The 16,291-nt window shown below is 49.0% G+C and overlaps 1 protein-coding gene across 1 annotated transcript; it reads right to left on the reverse strand.

Moving 5' to 3' along the window:
* Positions 1 to 410: 410 nt before the first annotated feature.
* On the reverse strand, positions 411 to 2,140 carry LOC311212612 (transcription cofactor HES-6-like; the record flags this gene model as incomplete). Its single annotated transcript, XM_084292108.1, has 3 exons — positions 411 to 1,586; positions 1,710 to 1,791; positions 1,892 to 2,140. 3 exons carry the CDS (start codon positions 2,138 to 2,140, stop codon positions 1,153 to 1,155), a joined length of 765 nt encoding a protein of 254 aa, XP_084148234.1. The 3' UTR covers positions 411 to 1,152.
* Between the last annotated feature and the right edge of the window lie 14,151 nt (positions 2,141 to 16,291).

Consider the following 16,291-nt stretch of genomic DNA (forward strand, 5'->3'; position numbering starts at 1 on the left):
CTGCATGCTCTGCATTCAAGAACAAAAACACAAGACAAAACTCCACCAGGAGAAGCTTTGTCCAGTGCCTCTGAAGGTGGACTGCAGCTGAATGACCACCACCCCCTGCAGGGAGATGAGGTTTGAGCCTGGTTTCCACATGAACTGCTTGCCCAGGAACCTGGGGCATGAGATAACCCTACACCAGTACTACACTGCCCACTGCAGTAAGGTAAGTGTCTGCTACTATTAAACAAAAGAAACATTTGAATTCCAATACTTGAGCTAACAATGCTTAGTACATGAATTAAGTGCTTAATTACCAGCATTGTTCCAAGACATATACATAGTGTTGTTAGTAGTTAACAATAGGGCACTGTGTTCAAGTTTGTGAACTAGTTAAAGTGTATCATACTGCAAAACACATGAAATCAGTTGTGAATTTAGTTTTTTATTAAAGATTAAAATAAAAAACATTTGACACCCTAATATACATAAAGTCACAATAAACTCAGATGTGCTAAAAGCAAAATGTGCATAAAGACACTCACTTCTAAAAGGCACCCTGCCACCAATATTTTAGATGTTCATCTAACTCCAACAGGTTTCTAGTTCTCTCTTCCTTCACTGAAGGTGAGACTCCAGACTGCTACCACGTATAGATGCTAACCACACCAACCCCTTTCAGGGATCTTTGCTATCACTAGAACACTTAAAACTGTGCATGCAGACTGAACTTCTCATGGATTTAACCATTAAGCTTTAAAATGCACAAGGGCTTTTTCTTAAGAGAAAAAGGTAGTGAGATTTGGGCCACTTATAAGGGCCAAAAGCATGAGACAGGGTTATGAGATAACTGGTGTGCATCCACCAAAGAGCGTTGCTACTAAAAAACCAGCCCCCTCCTCCCCCAGCCCATCCCCGACCTCTCATAAAAAAAAAACAACCCCCGAGTTACAAAACACCACACACACACGCAACATACACACAGCTGAAATGTTAACGTGTTTTGCTATTAGCCTGTCAGGGGGGTGACAGTGTCAGAGTGCCATCTACGCAGCCCCAGGACGCAGCAGTGCCAGGCGTGCAGGTCCGAAAGCCACAGGGGCGTGCAGTGCCCGGCCGCTCTCCTCGTCGGGCAGCTCCACATCGACTCCTGGGCGCACCGCTCCATTACCAGGGTCTCCACATGGATTTGGGTAAGCTGGGCGATGGCACGCTGCGTGTCCGGGAGGCATCCAGTCCGTCGGTGGATGTCTGGCCCAGCTCAGCCTCTGCTTCATCGGAGTCGGAGCAGGTCTCCTCGCTGGGGGCCGGCGAGGGCACGGAGGCAGCGAGCACCAGGCCAGGGGAGGCCTCATCTGCTGGTCCCCTCGCCTCGCTGCCGGGCCAGGGGCCGAGCGAGGGCTCGGCCACAACGTCCGCGATCAAGTCCTGGAAGCCGCCCTCGTTGAGGGGCATGGACTCCAGCAGGTGGTTGAGCAGCTCGGCCGCCGTGGTGGCGTCGATGCCGGGGCAGCTGGAGACGAAGGTGTGCACCTCGTGCATGCACTGGATGTAGCCGGCGGCGAAGCGCTCGCTGGCCTCGCGCTGCAGCCGCCCGCCCTCTGCGGCCCGGGGAGGGGGAGAGACAGAGAGAGAGAGAGAGAGAGAGAGAGGGGGGCCGGCGTGAGGCGCTGCCCGGCCCCGGCCCCGCCGCCCCCTCCCTGCCCCCCGGCCCCGCCACTCACCGAGGGAGCGGCGCTCCAGCACGGCCTGCACCCGCCGCACCGTCAGCTCCAGCACCTCCGCGTTCTCCAGCTTCGCCTGCAGCTGCCCCGGGGCGCCCAGGCCGTCAGCACGGCCCCGGCCCCCCGCCAACACCCCCACACCCCCGGTCCCTCTCCTCCTCCTTTCCCCCCCCCCGCCTCACCTCGGCGTCCGCCAGCAGCAGCCGCAGCTCCCGCAGGCTCTCGTTGATCCGCGCCCGGCGCTTCTTCTCCACCAGCGGCTTCCTCGTCTGCGGGAACACGGCGCCGTCAGCCGCCCGCCTCCCCCCGGCTCCTCCTCGCCTCCCCGCGGCCCCTCCGCTCACCCTCCGGTCGGGCCGGGCCCCCCCCGCGCCGTCCCCGTTCCCGTCGCCGTCCCCCCGCTGCGGGCGGCCCCTGCCCGCGGGCGCCATGGCGGCGGCCAGCCCCCGCCTGCCCGCTGCGCCCCGCTCCGGCCCCCGCCCCGCGCCGCGCCGCCCGCCTTATACCCGCTCATTTGCATCTCAATGAGCCCATTGGCTGCGGCGCGCCGAGAGCCGCCCGAGCGTGGGGCGAACGGGCCAATAGGAGCGGGACGCTTTGTCTGCGGCGAGGCGGGGCGGGGCGGGGGGAGCGGGGCGGGGGCGCCCTTGGGTGCCGCGGGGGGGGTGGGGGCGAGGGGCGCGAAGGCAGCGGGGGCGGCTCGCTGGTGTCTGTATTTATTTTTAAATATTTGTGTTTTTATTATTATTATTTAGGATCTTTTTATTATTATTATCGGGGGCTTTATTATTTGGAAGGTTTTCGTTCTTTTTTTTTTTTTTTATTATTATTTTAATTATTCGGGGTATTTTTTAATTATTTGGGATTTTTATTTATTTATTTATTTTTAACTCGTATTTATTTATTTTTAATTGTTTGGGGGCGCTTGCTCGTGCCGGTAGCTCCTTCTGCGGAGCGCTGGGGCACGCCGGTCCCCTCCGGGGAGCACAGCCCGCGGGCAGCGCCGCCTGGGGCCGGCCCCTCGGTGCCTACCGGGCCGGGGGCTGGCAGCGGGGACCCCCCCCTGGCCCTCCCCCGGCCCCCCGAGCCCCGCCGTGCTCGAGGCCTCGGGCGGCTTTGTGCGGTAACTTGACGCTGCTGACAGTTGGCAGCTGCAGTTCCCCCGACAGACGGCCCCGAATAAAAGCGTCAGGGCTCGTCCCCGAGGGGAGCGACAGGTGTTCGCCCCCGCTCCTTTGTTCCCCTCCTTTTATTCCCCTCGCTAATGCGTGCCCCGTCCTCCCCGCCCGAGGGGGGGCGAGAGCATCCCCTGCTCGGGTGGGCAGCGCCGAGCCCCCCGCAGCCCGGCTCCCTGGACGTGCTCGGCATAACTCTGCCCTGCTCCGTGCTGAGCTCCGGGGGCAGCCCCAGCGGGCTGAGCCTGCTCCTGGGGCTGTGGAGCTGCTGCTGCTGCTCCCCGAGTGCCACGAGAGAAGCTGCGTGTGGGTGGGCCGCGTGCCCCCAGGGGAGGGGGTAGCCAGAGCATCCCCGGGGTGTACGAACCCCACGCCACGGCCTTGCTCTGTGGTCTGTGTCTGCAATCGTGGTCCTGAGCTTTTCAGTGTTTCTGGTGAGCTGGTGTGTGTTCCCCGCCTGGCACGGGCCTGTGTCACCTGTGGGTGCCTGCCCCGCTGGGTAACGCTGCTCTCAGTCAGCTCCGCCGTGCCTTAGTGCTGCTTTCTGTCTCTGAGGCGCTGCGTGAATGCCCGTGCCTGCGGCAGGCTGATCCCTGCTCGATAAAGGGAGCCCGGGATAGAGATGTTTGGTGCTGTCCCTCACGGCCGCAGAGAGGAGCACATCAGAGATAAGGCTGGCACATGGCACGTCTCCGCTGGAGACCTGAGCTTCAGCCACTCTGTGCCGCAGCTGACAGATCTTATTGTCGGAAAGGTACCTGTGTTATGTTTCTCTTTCTTGTCACTGTATGCTAAAGCGGTGGTTACTTGGGTTTTGGCAAAGAGCTCGCTCTCCAGGTGACACATCTCATTGCACTAGGCAGGAACAAAACTGGACGGTATCTGGGAAGGCCTGGCTAAATCCATCCTGCCGGATCCAATGAGCTCGGTGCACCACCTAACACAAGGCTGAACTGGGCTGATCCTTTTTGTTGATACAATTAATGCAGACTAAGCACAGGTGTCGCTTAGGCTGGGCCAGGTGCATGGCAGTTTGGTCTTCAAACAAGTAGAGACACCTGTGCCTGCAATTTGTGTCCAGTCTATTCGTAACTGGCCTAGCGTAAGAAAAAAAGGCAGATGTATGGATGCAAACTACAGTGCAGTGATGGGTGTTGATTTGGACAGAACTGTCTTTATTCTGAGCCAAAACTGGGCATGTAACATCAGCAGACACACATAAAAACATACAAAAACACAGGCACGCTTTTATAAAACGTGTAGTAACACACTGAATGTATATAGTTGTGTGGTAATAGATGAACTCCAAAAGAGTCTGTGAGCTTGTTTTCCCTTCAAAGAAAACTCAGTATGTCCTAGTACATGTAATCAGAGACACACACAGTGGGTTTTACGCTGTTGTGAATTCTGCTGACTTACACAAGCAACATTGTGCTGTTGTGGCTGAAGACTCAGTCCCCAGATCTGTCAGGTCCCTTAATCACAGTTGTTTGTATCAGGTATGATTCAGAGCTAGCTTAGAGATGCTGTGCTGTCTAACTAGGGAAATAGGAATTGAAGGAGCTCCTGAATTCACCTGGAGATTTGTCTCACCTGCTTGTAATTTTATGATCTAGCCTGAAGTGATGGTGGCCTGCTAGCAGAGCTTGGCCAAGAATGGCTGGAGACCATATAACTTCCTATTTGTTTTCTGACTTGGTGGCTACTGATGGCCACGCATTTTACACATGGCCAGCTCTTGCTGTGGAGCACGTCTGTTTATATTTTCTTTGAAAAGCTGCAGGTCAGATGAGTTGACAAGTGCTGGAGCCATTTGTGCTGTACATTAAAAATGTATGTGCCACAAATATCAGGGCACTACAAGACCTGCCATTTTGAGGAAGAAGTCACTGTGGGCTATCTGCGCTAGCCCACAGGGGTAATATGACATTTTTGTGCCACTTGGAATGAGCTCCATCACATCAGGTGAAGTGATTCATGATAACCTCATGCATTTTAATGTAAATGTCAACTGCAATCTAGTAAAAGAAAATGTACCTTAGATACATTGTCTAATACCTCAGTGCTTGCCTGTGCGTTGTGGTTCCTGAACGAGATTTCGGAAGCCCCTCGACATAGCCATGCAGCTCTTTATGGGTTAAAGCCATACTGCTGCCTGCTGATGGTGAGGTGTGTGTGGTTGCTCCTGCATGGAGGGTGAGAGTTTAACTTTTGCTAAAGTGGGATCTATGTCCTGCCAGAGCCTGCACCTCCCACACTTGAGGTAAATTACAGTTTAGCCAAAGAGAAGCACATTTATGTAGAGATAAATGGGATCAGAGCTTTGCAGAATGTGTTTTCCTGCAAGTCTGTATGTAGAGCACTACAATGCAGCATATAATAACAGTTCTTAATTCCTCACAGATCATATGCGGTCACTAATGTAGCTGTGGCGGCAGTGGCAAAGACAATCCTGCAGCCTCGGCTGTTCGCTGTGTGTTTTAGAGACCCAGGGGTAAGTGGTAAATCCTTGTGGGCTGGGAGAGTCTGCCATGTAATGTCTTGCACACTTGAGCTATCAGTTGCATTTAAAAGCTCTCCAGCTCCCCAAAGAACATCCACAGAGATATAATGCAACTCGAGAAGTTCTGATGACTCTGTCAGCAAATGTGCTGCCATCCATATTCTAGGGCTTGAGACCGACATGATCTGAACTTTGAGTAGGTCATCCAGGCTCTCTGTGCATAGTATAATCAGAGCACAGGATAAAGACATGATGAGCATGGACAGGATCCTTTGGAAATGCTTGAGTAGTTTCTTTCATAAATGGTGTAACATCTGTTGTTGTTGGAGGTAAAAAAAAAAAAAAAAAAAAGTTTAGTCAAAGAGACACGTCATCCTTATAAATATTAATGGTGCATATAAATGGTGGTGGGTGTAAACTGTGGTGGATGTTAGGTTAATGAGTGAGTTGCTCCTTAGGCATCAGTTTGCTGTCATCTGAATTACTTTTACAAATACAAACTGTTTAGGTGGCAGAGCAAGCAAAGAGCTATCTTCTCCCTCCTCATCTCCCCAGAGTCCCTTCACAAATGAAATGTGTACTTTTAATTAGTCTTCTGCCTAGTCTCTGATGAAAACTAGTCCATTTCGCAGAGCCAAGGACCAGGGGAGCATGCTGGATCTGGAAGAGCTACAGGTTATATCTAATAAATGAAGTTAATGAGGAAAGCTGTACAGAGAGGATTGCAGCATTCCCCATCAAATTGATGGTAGTTCCCTCTACTGCTATTGATTTCTCTGCTATTAAAAAGAGATGTTTAACCCTAAGAGGAAAATCTGCTTAAATATCAGTCTTTGCTGAGCTTCTCTTGGACTCAAATCTGTTTGCCACTGCAAATCACGTTTGCTGCCTTGAGCACTGAGGATCTGTTGCCCCTTTGAAAAACCCTAAGGCTTTTCCTATCCCTTGTCGTTTATCATCAGACTTGGCACAATGCTCACGTTCCTCTCTGGGGCACAGAAGAAAGACTTATGCCAGCAACAACCTTAGTGTGTAACATTCAAAAGGGGCTTATGTCCACTCACAAAAGAGCTCCAAGATTACATTCACTCCCTGTGAAAACTGGAATTCCCCTTTGACTGTGAAGATGTGCCTTGGTTTCTGCCACTGCAAAGGTATTTCTGATGCTCAGATGCAACACGTGGACAGGGGCTGTAGTGAGGACAATAGAGCCTCTTTCTGCTGGCTTGGGTTGGTGCTGGGCAGTGAGGCTCCACTGACAAAAGCCTTGTGTGCCAGTGGGCTCTGGTGGGACCAGGAGAAAGTGTGCCTGCCCATTCTTTGGTGTCTGGCTTGTTTAGGTAATGGCTTCCCATGCCAGTGAATTATTTTTCTGTGGTAGTGTTGTCTTCTTGCCCACAAATAGGCACAACTTTGTTTTCATTAAATGGTAACCATTCCCCAGACCTCAAGTTCATCATTATTTTGCCTCAGCTGTATCTTGGTTGTATCTTTAAGTCCATTGGGACAGAACTCCATTTCTACCAAGAGACTTTCCATCTCAGGTTATCCTTGAGCATTAAGCACTGGTTTGTTGGTGACAGCTCACCTTCACCAGTTCTTTTCAGATATTTGATAGTCCTAAATACAGATCTGGCTTTGAAAGATTTTAGCAGACATTTTTATTATGTGGACATTCTTTCTCCTCAACTTATTGGGCTCCAGTAGAGAGAAGTCTAACATACAACACTGCAAACTGCTTGAACCTTTACTACTGAGACTGTGGTCTGTTGTCAGTGACAATGGCAGGATCCCATGTCATTTGAGATTAGAAAGACCATTGCTTAATCTATCTAATTGTATTTGTGGAAGTTACTTCAGGGAAGTGAGAATAAATTGTCTAAAGTAAGTATGGAGTGCTTTTAGTCAGGTTAAAAAAAAAAATAAATCTGCCTGCAGTGTTTGAGGGAGCAGTTCTGTGGTATTTCTGGGGAAGCCTCTTGTATTTGATTTCTCTAGTATTTCTGGTATTTGAAAGTTATCCTAATTAGGGAGCTTACTTCATCATGCAAGTTAGTCTATCATTGTAACAGTGATATTTACATCACCAGTTCTCCTTTGTAAGATATCTTCATCAGTTCCTAAATGACTTTCAGGTATTCTGGTTAATTTACTTTTTCTTCAGACAAGGTATTGAAGCCCTTAAACACAATCCTAAGACTGAAAGCTTTTTTAAATATGTGCCCTTCAGAACATTGTTTCTGACATGCAGTGCATGGCCAGGATTACTTCCAGTCTGTACCTCTGGCAATGACACTCCAAGTTTGTTGACAGGACACAGGTTTTATTTTTATCAGATTAACACCTACATAATCAGGCTCTGAACTTTGCCCCTGTGTGTTTTGTGAAATGCTCTAGAAAATGTCTCCTTTCATAGTCTCTTGCAGATGTGCATTCACATTGCATATACCGCATCTGTTTAGCAAGAATAGCATATATTTTATGGTCAATTTTGATAAACACGGTCTTTTCTAAGCCAAAATGAGAAATATTTTAGAAACAGAGACCAATACCCTTTACCTGAGAGTCCTGGTACCCGTTTTGGTAGCTCATGTTTTGTATAAATCCTGTTTTTGACTCTATGGCAAGAGATACCTCAAATTGTGTAGATGTGTTTCCTGGAAGTTCCTGTGGACAGCCTGGAACATGCCCACAGTAATAGAGATCTGTGGCCTTCGGCTTGTAGTCAGCCACAGGGATCCCAGCAAGCACTTTCAACAATTGTGCTACCTAAACTGTCTGTGGATAAAAAGAATGCAATGAAATGTAGGAGATTAGGCACTTCAAAAGCTGCTTGTACCTGATTAAGTATTTGGCGAGTAACAGTAACTTGAAAGAGAAACATGTTGGGAAGCAAGAATTCTGGGATTTTGGCTGGTGAATCCCTGTGCTCATTTGAGTCACGAGAAATATATGCTGGAGAAGGTGCAGAAGCTGGTAGTCTGTAAAATACCAGGTAGTCTGTAAAATACTACTGGCTTAGTGGAGGAGGTGTATGTGGAAGGTCTGAAAGGTGGGACAGGGAGTCATGGGAGTATCCATGATGGGCTTCCAAACTTTGAAACAAGCAACTTGTGATTATTAGGCTGTATAGTCAGGCAAATACAAGCATTTGTGGGTATATACCACAAAATTTGTCAGGGACGTGGTCTCAGGCCATAGCAGGGAAATCCCTAAAGCTTGGCTTCAGAGACACTTCCAGTTCCTGCTTTGCTAGCCATCTTCTCTGATGCCTCCTTTAGCTTTGCTCTGGGAGGCTTTCTGGCCCAGGTTTGCTAGACTCCAGGGTCTGAGAAGAATTCAACTTGTCAGTCTCACGCCTTCACGCTGAAATCAAACCATTCACCTGCAAGATACAAGCTCGAGCAGTTGGCCAACACCAAATCCACAACTGCCCGGTCCTGGCTTAGAGCTGCTGTGGAGCACGCTTCCTGTCACTAACACCTACACGTAGAGACAAGCCCAGAAGGAGAAACAAGCCTGATTCCTTGAAGAGCTCATCTGGAGCATCAGGAAGGACAGAGTGGATGGCTTTGGTGCAAACTCTGAGGTAGGCCAAAGCTGAGTGGAGCCAACCCTCAGGCTTGACCCCAGATGTCAATGTAAACAGATCCTCTAGGGACTTTCATCATGGAAACCATGGGCAAAAGTGCAAGTCCCTACCTGTCGGTGCTTGAAATGCAAACGGCACAGATTGAGCCTGCTTCCTACAGCTGCCTAGAAAGAGCCTGGGCCTCACCTTGACAAGAAAGGAAAGCTCAGCCCAGGGCATGGCAGGGACCTGCAGCGCAGGGGGTGAAGCACGAGACCACTGCAGGGCACCGCCAGCCATGGGTGGCCAACTGGGAAGGTTGGACCAAGGTTTGCAGAGTCAAACGTGGTCAACAGGTCATAGCCTCCTCTGAGGGACAGTGCTCACAGGTGCTGCTCTTTGTGGAGCAAGAAGGAGGGCTACTCGGACCTGGCACCACACTCTGCAAGGTGAGGGCCTTCCTGTAGCAGCAAGACATGTGCTTGTTGCTCCACTGCCAGCCCTGCTGCTGCCAAGACTGGTGAGGAGCAGTATGCCCAGCAGGGCAGGGGATGACTGTGGTAGTTGTAGATGAGTACTGTTTCCACCTGGGGGTGTGATTCCAGCCTTCGTTCTGGGCATGTCACCTCATCTTGAACTCCCTCAGTTTGTCACATTTCTTCCTTTCATCTTTCCTGAACAGCTTTACACCCTCTGGAGCTAGGTCAGATGGACGTATGCTCATGTTTTTCAGAGGCATCTTCTCAATCAACGTGTTACTTACATACTCCTTAGTATTCACTATGCTGCCAAAAGTGTGTGGTGTTTTTAAGTGAAACTCTTCTGGTGGTCAATGTATTTCAAAGGACAGGCAAGAGAAACTGCCCCAAGTTCCCTTTGGCTGTCATGCGGGTTGTGTTCAGTGGGTACCTTGAGTGCATGCTGTTTCTTCAGCACCTCCCTGCACACAGTCATCTTGCCAAAAACCCTTTGTGTTTTCTTGGATTTTCTCTTATAGGAAAAGTTAGTCTGACTATTTTGATTTTACATAGTCGTTTATGTCTTATGGGTTTATAAAGAAGAGAAGAGCTGAGCTCCAAGGAGGAACTTGGAAGGAGGAGGAATATGACCTGTAGGCTAGTGGTTAAGAGAGGGGATCTGGTCTCAACACCAAGGCCTGCTTTTATTCATTTTGTGTTTCCTAGGAAAAAGTTTATGATGTTTGTATTCAGGCCTGAATGGGGAGGGTGCTTGACTGATTTACTCCGGTGACGTCTGCCTCTTTGTTGTATCAATAAAGTTATTTACACAGATTTCATGTGAAGGAGGAAGTGATCTTGAAAGTTTCTGGTCTAAATAAAAGTTTCCTCTTCCTTTTTTAAACTGAGCCACTACCTGAGGGTCCCCAAGGCTAGAGGGGCTCCATCATGGTGTGCTGGAAGTGTCTGGGGCAGGCAGGAGAAGCACCATTTGGTACTTGTAGCAGATTGCTGTCCTGGCACAGCAGTGCAAACAGGGATGGCATCCCGCACTTGCCTACTTTGTTTTTGAGCAGGGTAACTCTCAGCGATAATATTATGCTTTAGTACAGATCATTAGAAGTTTTTTCTCCCTCTAGACTGTCCGGTATTTCACTTCAACACTTCTTCTGTCATCCTGCTGGATAAAAGTCACCCATGTAAGACTACCCAGTGCCAGACTGCTCCAGAAATGCTGACTGCCAGCCTACAGACAGGGCTCTGGGTTTGTGCCCATGGCAAGGGCAGTAATGTCCAGTTCTGGGCCCCCGGGTTGAAAACGATTGTGAGAATATGGAGGGGACCCAGCAGGGAACTACCAATGTGGTGAGGACCTGGAGGTATGTGGAGAGGTTGAAGGAGGTGGGCTTGTTCTGTTTGGTCAGGAGGCTGAGGGCAATCTAGCAGTGTCCTACAGTGACTGGAAGAGCAGTTACAAAGCTGCTGGAGCCAGGCTTATCTCATTAGTGGCAGATAGAGAAACATGGGGCGGTGACTGCACATCACAGCTGGGAAGGTTCAGATTAGATATTAGGAAATTGTCTCTCACAAGGGAGAGCGGTCCAGCACTGGAAGAGGATTCCCAGGGAGATCAGGGAATCTCCATCCTTTGTCATTTTTGAGGCTTAGTTAGACAAAGTGACACCATTTCTGATCAACTGTTGGCAATGGCCCTATTTCAAGGAGGTTTAGACAAGGGACCTTCACAGGTCCCTTTCAGCCATCACTTCCATGACTCTATTTATGCTGGTAGGACTACCAGTGCGTTGTCAGGGTTTTCAAGGAGAGCTTCTCGATATAAATATCTGGATTTTTTGTTTGTTTAACGCAGTAACCCAGGTCTGGATGGAAGCTGTCTGCTCCAGCTTACTAGAGTAAGTATTATTTCAGTATGATTTTTTTTCTCTTTTCCTTTTTCTTTTATTTTTTTATGTTTCTTTTATTTTTTATTTTTTATTTATTTTTTATTTATTTTTTAATAAAGGGAAAGGTGTAGAAAGCAGTCATTTTTGCCCCCTGGCCAGGAGATGGGTGTGAGTGGAGGGGGCTGTTCGAGCAGCCCCAGGTGGCTGGAATTTTGTTGGAACTCACTTTTAGTTTTGCAATAGAAGCAAGGGAAAGTTTGCTGTGGAAACAGAAGGATTCTTGTTCTGGGTGTGCAGCACTGTGTGCAGTAACAAGCTGCCTGTTTAGCACTTGTGCAATACAAGTAGCCATCAAAAGAGATGAAGCTATCTTTAACGTCATCTGTAGTGTACTATGTGCCTCTAGGAGAAAGTCTCCTTTCACACTTGCCATCTGGCAAGCTTTTCTGAGAACGATGAAGCTTGGTTCCCCATGGCTTTGTGTCATCTGGTTGGATCCTCTTTCCTTCATATCCATGTATTCTTCCTCTTCAGCCAAGCAAAAGATGAATTCCTCTTGCAGGATTGCTCACCTCAGCCCAGGTGCCCATATTCACTAATTTACAAGAACTTGATTTTCTTTTTTTTTTTTTTTTTTAGTGATCCTTGATCCTTTGTTAAATTTAGCTGGGGATTATGAACATCCCTGGGAAGGAATGACAGGCTGAGGTTTGTAGTGATTTTTTTTCTTTAGGAGAGAAGGTAAGAAAAGAGAGTCCAGGGAACCAAGAAATTTACCTTTGTCCTCTTATCTGCAGATCTTGAATTTAATCATCATAAATATGTCATCATTGCTGAGATCTTAATTAAGTTCAACGTTTTACTGTCAGCATAATTGCATTAACCATCTTCATTTCTTCGTATGTCTCGAAATGAAGTCTGTTACAGACTCTCTGCCAAGTTAATCAATTTTAATGGAGTAGGAATCAAGCTTTTAAAATGCACCTCGAACACAGTAAATACACTAGGTTCCCATAGCCTGCCTTGTTTTCAGGTATGAATGAGATCAACTGAACAAGCCAGGCGTGAACATGTGTGTTTGAGCCCTCCTGAGCAGATAGTTGCACTGAGCAGCAGTGTCCCCTGGCTGCACTGCAAGCAGCGGGGGGTGCTCCAGCTTTTCCTGCAAGGCCTGTAAACGTTCACATTTTGCTCTTAAGATCCAGGCTGCCAGAAGAGGCTTGTCCTCCAGCGATTGCATTCCTTGAGCCTAAATGAGTTTTCACAGTGTAGCCTTGTCTTCTGGGAGTAAAAGTAGCACCTCTCCCTGCAGGGTGCCGGTAAGGATGTCGCAGGGAGCTGCCACAAGGGGTACCCCCAGTCAGCTGCTCGTGAGCTAGTCCAGGATGCGATTTGTCTGGACAGACAGACAACTGCCCTTACCAGGGTAAGCTGTATCTCAGCAGGGGGCTTTTCTGGCAAATGCTGTACAGCTCTAATTAGCCTTTGGTTGGTTCCAGTGTTTGTTTGTTTTACTTACACTGAGACGTCTTACTTGTAAGATATAAGAAACATGTTCAGCCAGAGTCCTGAGCTGCCTCTTTTGGTTATTACCGGTGTTGTTACTGATAGAGCCTTCCTGTAAAGAAATGAGGAATAAGCCTCACCTTCCCCAGTAATGTCCATTCTCTTTCAAAATCCTTCAGGAAGAAAACTGGGTTTGTAACGTGACTCCTGCTCCCCCCCTTTGCCACAGAGTGGAGTACTGACAGCTGAACTAGTGCATCAAACATACCAAGGAGCTGAGGGGCAGGAGGGAAAATTAACTTGTTCGGTTTGCCTCACTGCTTGCTGGGTTTGCAAAGAGCACATGTGTGCTGCTTTTCTGCTGCTGGACCTGAGACAACTGAAAAATGGTTGTGGCAAGAGAGCTGAAGGAACTGAGGGTGCCGGAGAATCACACATGCTGCCAGGTCCATGGGGCACAGGTGAGGGGAAGAGGGATCTCTGCTGGGTGGCATCCTCTAGAGTCTGTGGGGCTAAGCCTGGTGCATGGAGTTTAGACTGAAGGTCTAACCCTGCGCTCGCTGCAGCATGCAGGGAGGCGAGGTGTAGAGGAGTCAGTGCTCCAGCATCCCGCCTTGCTTTGTGTGCCGCAAAGGGCCCAGAAGCAGGAGGACTTGCACTGCCTGCCCACAAGGTCTCAGAACTGAATTTCTTGTTGCAGGAGCTGACACGAAGAAAAGAAGAGCAGAGGTTACCTGCCTCTTCCAGAGATGCACAGTGGATCTTAAGGTTGTGCTGCATCCAGGACGGGAGATCTGCAGGCCTCTTGTGAGCCACGTGGTCCTGTTAGCCATGTCCTGCATCTTTCGGGAGTTCTCTGGAGACCACACCAAGTAGGTGAACATGAGAAGAGTGCTGTGAATTCATTGCTACTCTTATTATCTGATTGAGTGATCCTTTTTGCAAGCGTACCAACGATACTTGTGAAACCTGATCCTGTATGGGGGCTCCTGTACTGTTGGATTGTTTTGTTAGAGCACTAAAATTGGATGCCTCATCTTCTGTCTCGCGGCAGCCGTCTCGTTTGTTGAATGATTTGTCAGCTGCTGTCTGACGTCCATCCTGCCATTCCTTTCCATCTTCCAAGAGAGCCATTGCATTACAGCAGCAGTCACACCTCTGTGTGTACTATGTCATTGATAAATTCCAGTCTGGCTCAAGCAGAAGGCATGGTCCTGAGACAGCCCTTCCGAAGGGCTGCTGCGATCTCTCCCTGCCGGCTGGCTCACAGATATGTTCTGTATTAACGCTCCTTGATCTGTCTGCTGGTTTTGACACCATGATGTCCTTGTGGAATGCTCTGAGCAGATGGTGCATCTGTCTGGGGCTGCTTCAGGTTGGTTCAGATCATATCTTACAGAGAGCTGCTAATTTGCCAGTAACACATTCCAGTCCTTCCAGCGGGTTTCTGTCTGCTGCGTGGCTCTGTGAGGGACCCTCCCATTTTAGTGCCTATTGATTTATTTTGCCTAAGCCGATTCAGCACATTCTCACTTCTGTCTGACTTCGGGCATTCCCCATATTCCCTGGTCCTTTCCCCAGCCTGTCACTCCTGCAAAGTGAGGGCGTATTTACAGCTTTTTTGAGGATATGTCAGTGCAAATAGTGCTGTTCTTGGTGGATCAGTGCCTTAGGGGATCCAAGGAATTTCTAGCCTGTCTTAGGAAGAGGAGTGTCTGAGTGTCCTCCTTGTGTCTATTGCTCCAGATGTGCACAGCTGGCTACTAATATCTCTGCTACTGGTTATTCCAGCTGTTGCCTCACCGTGCTGTGCGTGGAGATGAGTGACCTGGCAGCCCCCTGAGCCTGGGTACAGCTCTGCACAGGGGTGGTGTGAGGGTGCTGCCAGGGACAGGTGAGGATGGAAGCAGCTGTGTCACTTCTGCTTGCTGTGTACTCCATGTTAACAGTCCTATAGGAAACCCTGGATGCTGGCCAGCCACAAAGAGCTGTCCCCACATCTCAAAGGGACCAGAGCTAGTTTGGAGCTGGGCCAGGACTCAGGTGTCCCTTGAGCTGGGCTGCTTGTGCTGTGTAATTCTTTTAGCAGGCCTGTTCCCTTGTGCACAGCAGCCTTGTCAGCCTGGCTCCCCAGGTGATGTTTTGTGGTGTTTGCCTGACAGCTCTGAGTGAGCGAGCTGCAGTACAGGCTCGTTTTGGCAGGCATCCCCTTCTTGCTATCAGCACCTTTCTTTCCAAGAGGCTCAGCACCATATGGAGTGGTGCTGTCAGCCTGTGACCGAACCCATTGCTGTGCCAGGCCCTGCCTCTGGGATGTTAGCCCATAGGGTCACTTTTTAAGGCATGCCAGAAGTCCCAAATACTCAGGCTATGTGTTTACCCGCTTATCACCTGCTCGTGAATATGGTGTGGGATAATTTTTGGCTCTTCATAGTATTTCAGTGCTGTTTTCTCCTTTGCTGTGCACTTTAGTGGTGTGATACTACAAGGACTGACGGAGCACTCTACACCTCTGGGCCACTGCTGGGCATTAGATATGTGTAAGAGCTGTTGTGAAAGAAAACAGGTCTTTAATTTCAGCTAGAGGTGATTGGCTGTCTTTTGTTTTTGAAAGACACAGCAAGATATGGGTCCTTTTCTAAACACAGCAAACAGAAGCTCCCGGGGCTTGAATAGGCCTATTATATATACCGTACCTTTGTTCTTTGGTTTGCAAACATTGCTGTCTAAATAAATCCATGGACTGGAAAAGTGAGGTGGAGAAATGCCATGACTTCCCCCAAAGTCACACAGTAGACAACTGGCAGGCATAGTAATGGCCCAGCCCTTCTGTTGCTCTGCTCTCTAAGAGTGCCTTGCTGTTGTACTTTTCCTTTTTCTGTAGATGTGTTGCTTGGGGACGTGCTTTAGTGGTAGACTTGACAATGTGAGGCTAACGGTTGGACTTGATGATCTCAGAGGTCTTTTCCAACCTAAACGATTCTGTGATCCTGTGATTTTCCTTCTTGAGACTTGTCCCATGCTATTTCTTTAAGTATCCCCATCCTTTGTTCTTTCTTCCTTCCATCCTATGGGGAAGAGGTGGAGGAGAGAAAGATTTGGAAGGAGAGTGTTGCTGAGCTCTGCCTGGAAGAGAAGGCTCCACAACTCACTGCACTCACTGATAGCACCCTGCTCAAAGACTCCAGCAGCCTGGCCAGCCTTTACCAAGAATAAACTCGGTTGTTGCATTTTGACCATCTGCACTACTTACTCCGTGCTAAAAATTCACCTTCTCCCCCCAAATGACAAACGCTGCCGGTCATTATGCCTTGAATACATGCTATGCAAACTCCTGTGACTGAGAGCAGCTATTTCCGAATGAAACTCAAGAGGTTTGTTCTTTATTGGCTACACATTGTACCTGAACTTTATCATTAGCGAGGCAATTCTAGCCCGTCTATCATTACATCCCCTGTCTGGAAT

The sequence above is a fragment of the Netta rufina genome (assembly GCF_964035555.1).
Source record: "Netta rufina genome assembly, chromosome: 9".
Taxonomy (NCBI): domain Eukaryota; kingdom Metazoa; phylum Chordata; class Aves; order Anseriformes; family Anatidae; genus Netta; species Netta rufina.